At 44.1% G+C, this 9,484-nt stretch overlaps 1 protein-coding gene across 3 annotated transcripts in view; it reads right to left on the minus strand.

Moving 5' to 3' along the window:
• Positions 1-966: 966 nt before the first annotated feature.
• Positions 967-9,484, minus strand: part of LOC143111806 (calpain-5-like) — a 13,593-nt gene continuing 5,075 nt past the window's right edge. For all 3 annotated transcript variants that reach the window (XM_076274066.1, XM_076274064.1, XM_076274065.1), the window contains exons 5-14: positions 9,470-9,484; positions 8,292-8,482; positions 7,858-7,935; positions 6,494-6,689; positions 6,243-6,365; positions 4,321-4,464; positions 4,072-4,130; positions 3,153-3,274; positions 2,670-2,806; positions 967-1,677 (exon numbers count right to left, since the gene is read on the minus strand). The exon at positions 9,470-9,484 is cut by the window's right edge and continues 178 nt beyond it. In XM_076274066.1, the coding sequence (XP_076130181.1) occupies positions 1,495-1,677; positions 2,670-2,806; positions 3,153-3,274; positions 4,072-4,130; positions 4,321-4,464; positions 6,243-6,365; positions 6,494-6,689; positions 7,858-7,935; positions 8,292-8,482; positions 9,470-9,484 (1,248 nt within the window). In that variant the 3' untranslated portion in view covers positions 967-1,494. The remainder of the gene's footprint in view (positions 1,678-2,669; positions 2,807-3,152; positions 3,275-4,071; positions 4,131-4,320; positions 4,465-6,242; positions 6,366-6,493; positions 6,690-7,857; positions 7,936-8,291; positions 8,483-9,469) is intronic.

Raw genomic sequence — 9,484 nt, forward strand, 5'->3', positions numbered from 1 at the left:
TGATTCTGTTGGTCCTGTGTCTATGTTTATTTTTTTTGTGAATTACATCAGTGCCTCATATATCAGCTCTCTGTGCCCTAGAGACCCTTATGAGTCTTTTAGGATTGCCAACAAACAAACTGCCAAAATACTTTCTAATCTATCTAGATATGAAGGATGAAGATATGAGTAAAGTCTAGACTTTCAGCTTCAATTCGGAGGGTTTAATGAAAATAAAATACAAAATAATAGCCTACATTATGTACACAGTTTCTTTAGCTAGTACCATGTAACAAACTAAGGGCCCGAGTTCGGCGGCGATATAGGTATCGAGAAGGTATGTCAAGGCAGGGACTCTGAAATGGGCGAAACGTCTGTTGTGAAGTAAAATTGAATGCAACCAGTGATTATGATCTATCTATATTTTATTATTTAACTTCATAATTTAAATTATTATCATAATTTAAATTATGATCTATCTATATTTTATTAATTAACTTTGGCCTGCCTCAGCCCACTTTGTACGTCTGACTTCGCTTTGGCCACAGTCACACCCTTAGGTGGAACTACAGGAGAAATACAACGTATGGGGGAGAAAGTGGATTAAAAGCTACTCCTCTTATTATTTGGTTGGTGTGTGTTTACCACAGAGCTACTACTCCTATTTATTGGCCAAGTGTTGGTGCCCCTTTGGCACCTCTGCCATACAGAGAGTGTGTGATGCCCGTGGCAGGTGGAGGAATTTAGTGTGTAGATTTGTGAAGGTTTAGGCGAGCGCTAGACTCATCCTGGTTTAAAACACAAACTGAGCCCTTTTAGGTTAATGGTGAGCAGATCTCTAGCTGTGGATTCCTGAGTCACAGATGTCTTGCAGATGGATGGAATCCTCACTTCATCTTCCTGCTTATTCATACACGGCCTTTCATAGCTTGAGTTGGAACGCAAACCTCTGATACAGATTCGCACACTATTCACATCAGACATAAATCCATTCATTGCTGTTTATGTTTTCATGTCACATACATACTTGATCATGTACAAATTACATATGTATATTTATATATAATTATGCATGTTTTAGCATTGAAAAATGAACTTGGCTTATACAACATTTTAAAAGTGTAAACTGAACATTGTTAGGCACAGAATCCTTGTAGTACACAATAATATAAACATTAAATGTAAACTTGGTCTGAGATATCTGGGATCTTAGATCCTTGTCTTGTGAAGTCTTGTGAATATGTTGATGAAAATGGTGATATTATCTTTAAATAATTCTGGAGCAGACACACACAAGCCTTGTACTTAGTAAGTATTCAAACCGAGTTATGATACAGGTAGCTAAATCAGTTAGCTGGTTAGCAGCATGACAGGGCCAACATTTCGGCGACCCCAGGAAGCAGAAAGTCACTCAGTCATGGAAAAACGGAGCAGCTGTGATGGCGACTTTGCAAGCTGTCAATCAACCAATGAGCCGTCGTCCGGACGGCCAGTCAGCCAATGAGGAGTTAGTGTTCACATGGCAATGAGTTCACGGGCGGAGGCCACCCTCAGGATGATGGTGCCGGGCATCTCGCCAGCTGCCTGGCCACCTCGCTTCCGCAGCTGCAGCTTCTGAAGGCCTGATGGGTCGTTAAGGCCGGCAGGGAGGATCACCTGACCCATGAATTCGTCCTTGACAGCGTTGCTGTTCCATACCTGAGGAGATCACAGGAGGTCAGATGCATTCAGATCAGATACAAAGTGTTATTTATGTAGCTAAATGATGTGCTATATAAATAGTGACCACTAGGGCGAATCAGTGTTCTGTAATTGGTTGAGTTCTCGTATGTAATAAACCAGTCTAGAAGAAGTGAGTGAACCAGCAAAAGCGTGTGAGTGTTGCGCTTTGTGCGAATATAGAATTGTCTATATAAAGACATTAGGAAGCAACATAACACAAAGCTGAACACCATTCAGATCAGATACAGAGCTTTGAGAGCATCCTTTCTAGCTGCATCACTGTGTGGGGCGGGAGCTGCTCTGACTACAACAGAAAAGCTCTGCAGCGCATAGTAAACACAGCCGGAAGGATCATTGGGGCCCCACTCCCCTCCCTGAAAGACATATACACCACCTGCCTCATCCACAAAACAACCACAATTGTGAGCGATACAAGTCATCCAGCCCACAATTTGTTCAGCCTCCTGCCATCTGGGAAGAGGTACTGGAGCCTCCACTCCCGCACCACCAGACTCAGCAACAGCTTCATCCACCATGCTGTTAGGACTATGAACTCTCTCCCCTCAGTCACCAGGCCATCAAGAAGATGACCCCCCCCCCCCCCCAATGACGGTCTTTGCACTATCATGCCACTTGCAGACTTTAATTTAAATTTATTGGTGTGATATGTCTTAATGTCTTAATGTCTTAATGTCTTGTCTTCACCGTGGGATGGAGGGAAACGTAATTTCGATTGCTTTGTATGTCTGGAACATGTGAAGAATCGACAATAAAGCTGACTTAGACTTTGACTTTGAGCTGAACACTATTCAGGTCAGTTTGCGATAGTTTGCAAACGTTTGCTGACAATACAAGGCAAACGGAAAACTGTTCGCCAACGTTCGCAAACGTTCGCCTATGTTTGCGAATTTGAATGCACGCCTGAACCCTGTGTAGACCCAAACTATCATCTGCTGTCTCGCTCTTACCTCTACAGTAATGGGTTTGCGTGGATTCCGTCTGTAGAAGATGGCTCTGGTATCAAACACCGGTTTTAGAGTGTCCTTCTGGATTTTCGAATGGACCGAGGACCGTTCACAGGATATGATGACATATGGGTCAGCACCTAAAAGAGAATATGTCATCATGTCACCAGCAGGACTTTAATCTGGACTACAATTTAAACTGAATTAAAGAGCAAGAAACTAAAGAGACTTATGTTAGCTCAGTGGTCAATCAAAAAGCAATGACAATGACTTGCACACACACACACACACACAGACACAGACACAGACAGACAGACACACACACACACAGACACACACACACACACACAGACACACACACACACACACAGACACACACACACACACACAGACACAGACACAGACAGACAGACACACACACACACACACACACACAGACACACACACACACACACAGAGAGAGAGACAGAAAGAGGTCATAACCACCTCCGGTGCTGTCCTGGTTCTCTAGCCCCTCCGCACCATGGACGTAGATCTGGGAGACCATCTGAGGGTAGCCCACGATGGAGCTCCAGCAACGCACGCGTGGCTTGTCTTCAGTCAGCTCCCTAGAAGTGGGGCACAGCCAGTTCACTCAGCATTAATACAATGGGACACTCAACATTACACAGGAGTACACTTAACATTTACACTGTAGTGCACTCGACATTTACACAGCAATACACTTCACATCTAACCTGGGAATACCAATAAGCGGCCCGTCTGACCAAGAGATCATTGAAGCCTATTTCCTATGTCCCTAAAACACGGGCACGCAAATACAATCTAATAATCGGCATGGACATGTGTTTCTTTGGAACTGAGTTAACAACTGCATTTAACATCTTCGTTTATGAGATTGCTACACTTCTGAAATGATTTGGTAAGAGTTTAATGTACCAATGTAAGTTTAATTTCACTGCTAGTTAGGCCCCTGCTGGAAGTCGTAAGCCCAGACCCACTCTCAATTACTATTGAGTAGGTCTGTGTGCTAACCAGGCTCCTTAACATCTACACAGGAGTACACTTAACATTTACACTGCAGTACACTCAACATTTACACCGGGAGTACACTTAACATTTACACTGGTAGTACACTTAACATTTACACTGGGAGTATGGTTAACATTTATACATGAGCGCACTTAACACTCATTTGTACAGTAGTGCACTAAACATTTACACAGGAGTACACTGAGCATGTGCATTTACATAGCAGTACACTTAACATTTACACAGTAGTACTATTTATTATTATTTATTATTGATGAAACTTAACATTTACTTGCTAAACCTAGCATTTACATTTACACAGTAATACACACCATTTCTGCTGTGAAATAACCCCCCACCCTCACACACTCACCTGCATTCAGAGTCTACATCCGCATAGAGTCTCAGCATGAAATCTCCCAGATGCCCTGGCTAGTGAGAGTGAGGGAAAGAGAGAGAGAGAGTGACAGAGAGAGAGAGGTCTTATTTTAGCATTATTTATTAAGTTAGTTATTATTACTTGTGATTATTATCAAAAACATTACTGGAAGGGGCTCTGACTAATAGATAAATAGATAGATAGATAGATAGATAGATAGATATATGCACAAGAGATACACACCTGGAAGGTGGAGGGGATGACTACATAGCGCCCCCTAGGTAATGTGATCCGCATGAAAATGGAGCGAGCATTGATGTAGGTTGACGTCTTAACGTTCTGCTGGGTGATGAGGTCATGCAAGCGGTACTTTCTGTTTCGCTCCACCTATCAGAATCAGGCAAGCAGGAACTAATTAAATGTACACCCACTCTACCTGCCAAACAGGAACTAAATGTACACCCACTCTACCTGCCAAGCAGGAACTAAATGTACACCCACTCTACCTGCCAAACAGGAACTAAATGTACACTCTCCCTGCCAAACAGGAACTAAATGTACACCCACTCTACCTGCCAAACAGGAACTAAATGTACACTCTCCCTGCCAAACAGGAACTAAATGTACATCCACTCTGTGTAGGCATCACGGCACCAACTTGCACATCAGGAGCACGTTCGGGGGTAAGTGTCTTGTCAGGAGGAGTTGGGCCTTAACCTGCAATCTTCCAGTTCATGGGCAACTCCTCTACCTCCTGAGCCACTGCTGCCCACTGTCAAAATAGACTTAAGGCCCATTCACACCAAGAACGATAACGATAACTATAAATAAATATCGTTCTCGTTAATATGAATGACGACGTTCACACATAAACTATAACGATAACGACATGAAGAACGATATCGTTGGGGATCACTTTCAGAGCGATTTTCACAACGATAAAATGCTAATAGCCAATCAGAACCCATCGAATTTTAGCCGTCACATTCATTAACACAAGGAGAGACTTTGTTTATGGTTGTTCAGTGTGAATGCTTTTATCGTTATGGATATAGTTATCATTATCGTTCTTGGTGTGAATGGGCCTTTACACTTGGTCTTATTAAACTTTCTAACTTGACAGGAGACAAGTTTTAAATAGGAAAATTCCCGGAAATCTTAGTCACATTTAAACGTGATGCTAGCAGGCGAGAAGCTAATGGTCTAATCAGATTCAATGATCTATGCTAGGTTGGAGCTAAAACTGGTATCGCCATACTCAGAGAACGGCTGGATGAACTGGAGAAAGGAAAACATCAATTGTTTAACTCAAGGGGAGGTGGAAAATGAGTGTAATTCCCCAAATCCCCTATCCCTTTAAAGTACAATACTAGGTTTCCATTCAGGTATTATTCTTATACTTGAAGCATACTTATAGCTGTCCTTCAAAGTAGTCTTAAAGTTCACTAATATAAACACTAACAGTGGACTACACATACAAAAATGCACAACTCTTAATCTGAATAAAGAACATGTTATCTTCAGAAATAAAAATATTCATCCAAATATTGTATTGGATGCCAAAACATAGCGACTTAAGTAGTCAATCCAACCCAGTTTTAACCCAAAAACAGTATTTATGGAAGGCTGTCTGAGGAAGGGCCGTAAGGGCTTGAAACGTTACTAGTAAAAAAGCACTTGAATGGGAGCTCTCCGGTGTGCGGATCGTCACTTTTTCTTTGAACCGTATCTTTGATCCTGCACCCGTACTGTATGGATGTGCGTGATTAAACCGTGCTTATTTAATAAGAATATGTCATGCAGAATCTGACTCTGTCTTCAAGTACAAGTAAATATACTTAGATTTTTCCCTCAGTACAAGTATAATATTTAATTATAAGTATAGGCTAGATATACTTAAACCTTTATGTGTCCTAATCAGTATAAGCCAAGTATAAATCAATTTAGTGTATCTCTGATCAGTACACAAAAAGTGATTTATACTTATACTTCAAAATAAGTACACCAGCAGTACCCTTCCATAAACTTGTTGCTAAGGGCATGTACACATCTACCTAAACATATACACACCTACCTAGACATATTCCATATGGTCTCCATCTGTTTTACTCTCCCTCTTTCACACACACACACACACACACACACACACACACACACGTACACACCTTAAAGAGGGCAAATCCAATGGTGAGATTTTCTCCATGGCCTTTGGGTCTGTGGATCTTCATGTCTCTCTGCTGAAGGGAGATCAGGATCTCGTCCTCCACTTTAATGACCTTAAACATATACTGCACATACACACATACACATACACACACACACACACACACAGGCATGGTATAAGTAAGGTTCTGAAAGTGTCTTTAATCCACACACATACACAAACATACACACACACACACACACACACACACACCTGTGGGTTCTGTAAGAAAGTATCTTTGTGGTTCATGCATCCTCCACAGCGGTTCCTTAGAGGTTCTACGTGGCGGGTCCAGCTCCCATGATGCACTGCTTCATGCCAGGTCTTGTCTATGGAGATGAGCGAGGTGTTGATCACACGACACACATCAATGTCTGTAAAGTAGCGGCAGAAGTCCTCCAATGACATCCTAAGGACAGATAACCACACACACACACACACACACACACACAAACACACAAACACACACACGTGCACACATGAAAACACACACACACACATGTATATGGCAACTATCAACATGGGTGAAATACTGATAAAACTCTGAGAAGCATCTTCAGGACAAAACACATTATAGGAACATCACATATTACCAACCGTCACGTATGTCCAACCTCTTACGTGTATGTGTCACTTAATATAAATTTCTATACAAACCAAGACGGCGGATTCCTAAAGAAACGCAAGCACCCACACCATAAGTGGAGCTCCAGTGGAATTTTGATTTGCCGAGGAGAATTCTCGGGCTAACTGAGAAAGGTTGGGAATAAGCACCCACCAGCCCAGCACTAAACTCCGAGCGTGGTAAACAAAAACTGATATTTCTGTCAGTAAAAGCCTAGCCTAGAAATCTAGACACGCCCCTAGTGGCAGCAAATTACATTTGTAGTCTAGCAACTCTCCGTTGGCTTGTGAGCTCCAGAAATCGAAACTCAATCAGGCCAATGAAATCGTGTATAGAGTCGTTAGGTGGGCTTAACATAATGATTGATGGCAGAGTTGCAACGGTTTGGCTTGAATTCCCTGCTACTTGAAAACAAATAAGATGGATGTTGCTGTTGGCGAACAGTGTGACACGAGTTAAGCTTTTATTAAGTTGGCAAACGTTTGAACTAGCCAACTAGGTCCGCTGGTGGGAAAGGCATGGGACTCATAGCGCTGCCGCTGTCCTATTGCGTGCAGAGGGAATTTGAAAGACAACTGATTATCCCGCCCCTCGGACTGAGCACTGCGAACGGTGAGTGCCCAGACCCTACATTTTAATGTGGGTCTGGCTCGTCAGGCTAGTAAAAGCCCCGGTAAGAACCAAACTAGATTTTGTTCAAATCTACACACCTATGGCTACTGAAAAATGTTATTTTGAAGTATTAAAAAACATGTTGTTTTAAGAATTTTTGAACTAAATGGTTCGTAATTAGCATGTTAACGATACCTTATTCACACACAAACAGATGAAATGCATTAGCATTGAATAAATACCAATTCATCAAGACATGTTCTGGAAATGAGAACACCCCTGAAGTCTTCCTTAGAACATGACTGGAGAGTCTTTAGACTGGGGAACGCATGGAACTCACCAGAACTCGCCGTCGTCCTCCACCGTGAGTCCCAGGTTCCCGCGTTCCGTGTCGCCGATCTTCGTCCACTCCTCCGAACTGCATTAAGAAAGACAACAGCACAGGATTAACGCCTTAGTACTAGAGCCCTACAACCAGCCCGACAGCACCAGATGAAAACAGCAGCAGTAGGACACTACAACCAGCGCAGTCCAACAGAGGGGCTGACCTGTCGCACAGGACAGGTTATAGAGACAGAGGGGCTCACCTGTCGCACAGGACAAGTGATAGAGACAGAGGGGCTCACCTGCTGCGCAGGACAGGTGATAGAGGCAGAGAGACAGAGGGGCTCACCTGTCGCATAGGACAGGTGATAGGGACAGAGGGGCTCACCTGTCGCACAGGACAGGTGATAGAGGTGGAGAGGAGCACCTGTGGGAGATAGAAGGTCTCACCTGTCGCTCCAGGCTCCCTTCCACTCGTGCTGCCCCCAGGGGTTCCTCATGCGCAGCAGCGGTAGCGTCTCGTTCTTAAAGTACGCTATCAGGCCGTGGCCCACACGCACGCGCTTCACCATGGTGACCGAGTAGGCGTGGCCTTTTACCAGACCGCACGCCATACGAGCCTCGATCTCATGAGGGTCCGCCTGGGGGATGGAGAGAGGGTGGGGTGAACAGGTAGAGCAGGGAGAGGAGAGAGAGAGAACGAGGGATAGAGAGGGAGAGGAGAGAGAGTGATGGATAGAGAGGGAGAGGAGAGAGAGAGAACAGTGGATAGAGAGGGAGGGGGGAGAGAGAGTGATGGATAGAGAGGGAGAGGAGAGAGAGAGAGAGAACAGTGGATAGAGAGGGAGGGGGGAGAGAGAGAATTATGGATAGAGAGGGAGAGGAGAGAGAGAGTGATGGATAGAGAGGGAGAGGAGAGAGAGAGAGAGAGAGAGAGAGAGAACAATGGATAGAGAGGGAGAGGAGCGAGAGAGAGAGAGAGAGATAGATGGATAGAGAGGGAGTGGAGAGAGAGAGAACGAGGGATAGAGGGAGAGGAGAGGAGAGAGAGAGTGATGGATAGAGAGGGAGAGGAGAGAGAGAGAGAACAGTGGATAGAGAGGGAGGGGGGAGAGAGAGTGATGGATAGAGAGGGAGAGGAGAGAGAGAGAGAGAGAACAGTGGATAGAGAGGGAGGGGGGAGAGAGAGAGAACGATGGATAGAGAGGGAGAGGAGAGAGAGAGTGATGGATAGAGAGGGAGAGGAGAGAGAGAGAGAGAACAGTGGATAGAGAGGGAGGGGGGAGAGAGAGAACAATGGATAGAGAGGGAGAGGAGAGAGAGGGAATGATGGATAGAGAGGGAGAGGAGAGAGAGAGAATGATGGATAGAGAGGGAGAGGAGAGAGAGAGAATGATGGATAGAGGAGATATGATGGAGAGGGAGGGGAGATTAGGAGAGAAAGAGTAGAGAGAGAAAGAACAAGGGTGAGTGGGAGAAGGAGAGACAGTTTCAGTTATACAAATGAACTGTGTGAAACAATGTGAAACACTCACTCAAACGCACATACACACACACACACACACACACACACACATGCACACGCACACGCACACGCACACACAGATACTTTCCATCTCTGTATTCACCTTTATGGAACAACT

The sequence above is a fragment of the Alosa pseudoharengus genome, unplaced genomic scaffold, assembly GCF_046254945.1.
Source record: "Alosa pseudoharengus isolate Yale_2024_CS ecotype anadromous, Long Island Sound unplaced genomic scaffold, YU_APseudo_1.1 YU_APseudo_1.1_scf_8, whole genome shotgun sequence".
NCBI lineage: Eukaryota > Metazoa > Chordata > Actinopteri > Clupeiformes > Clupeidae > Alosa > Alosa pseudoharengus.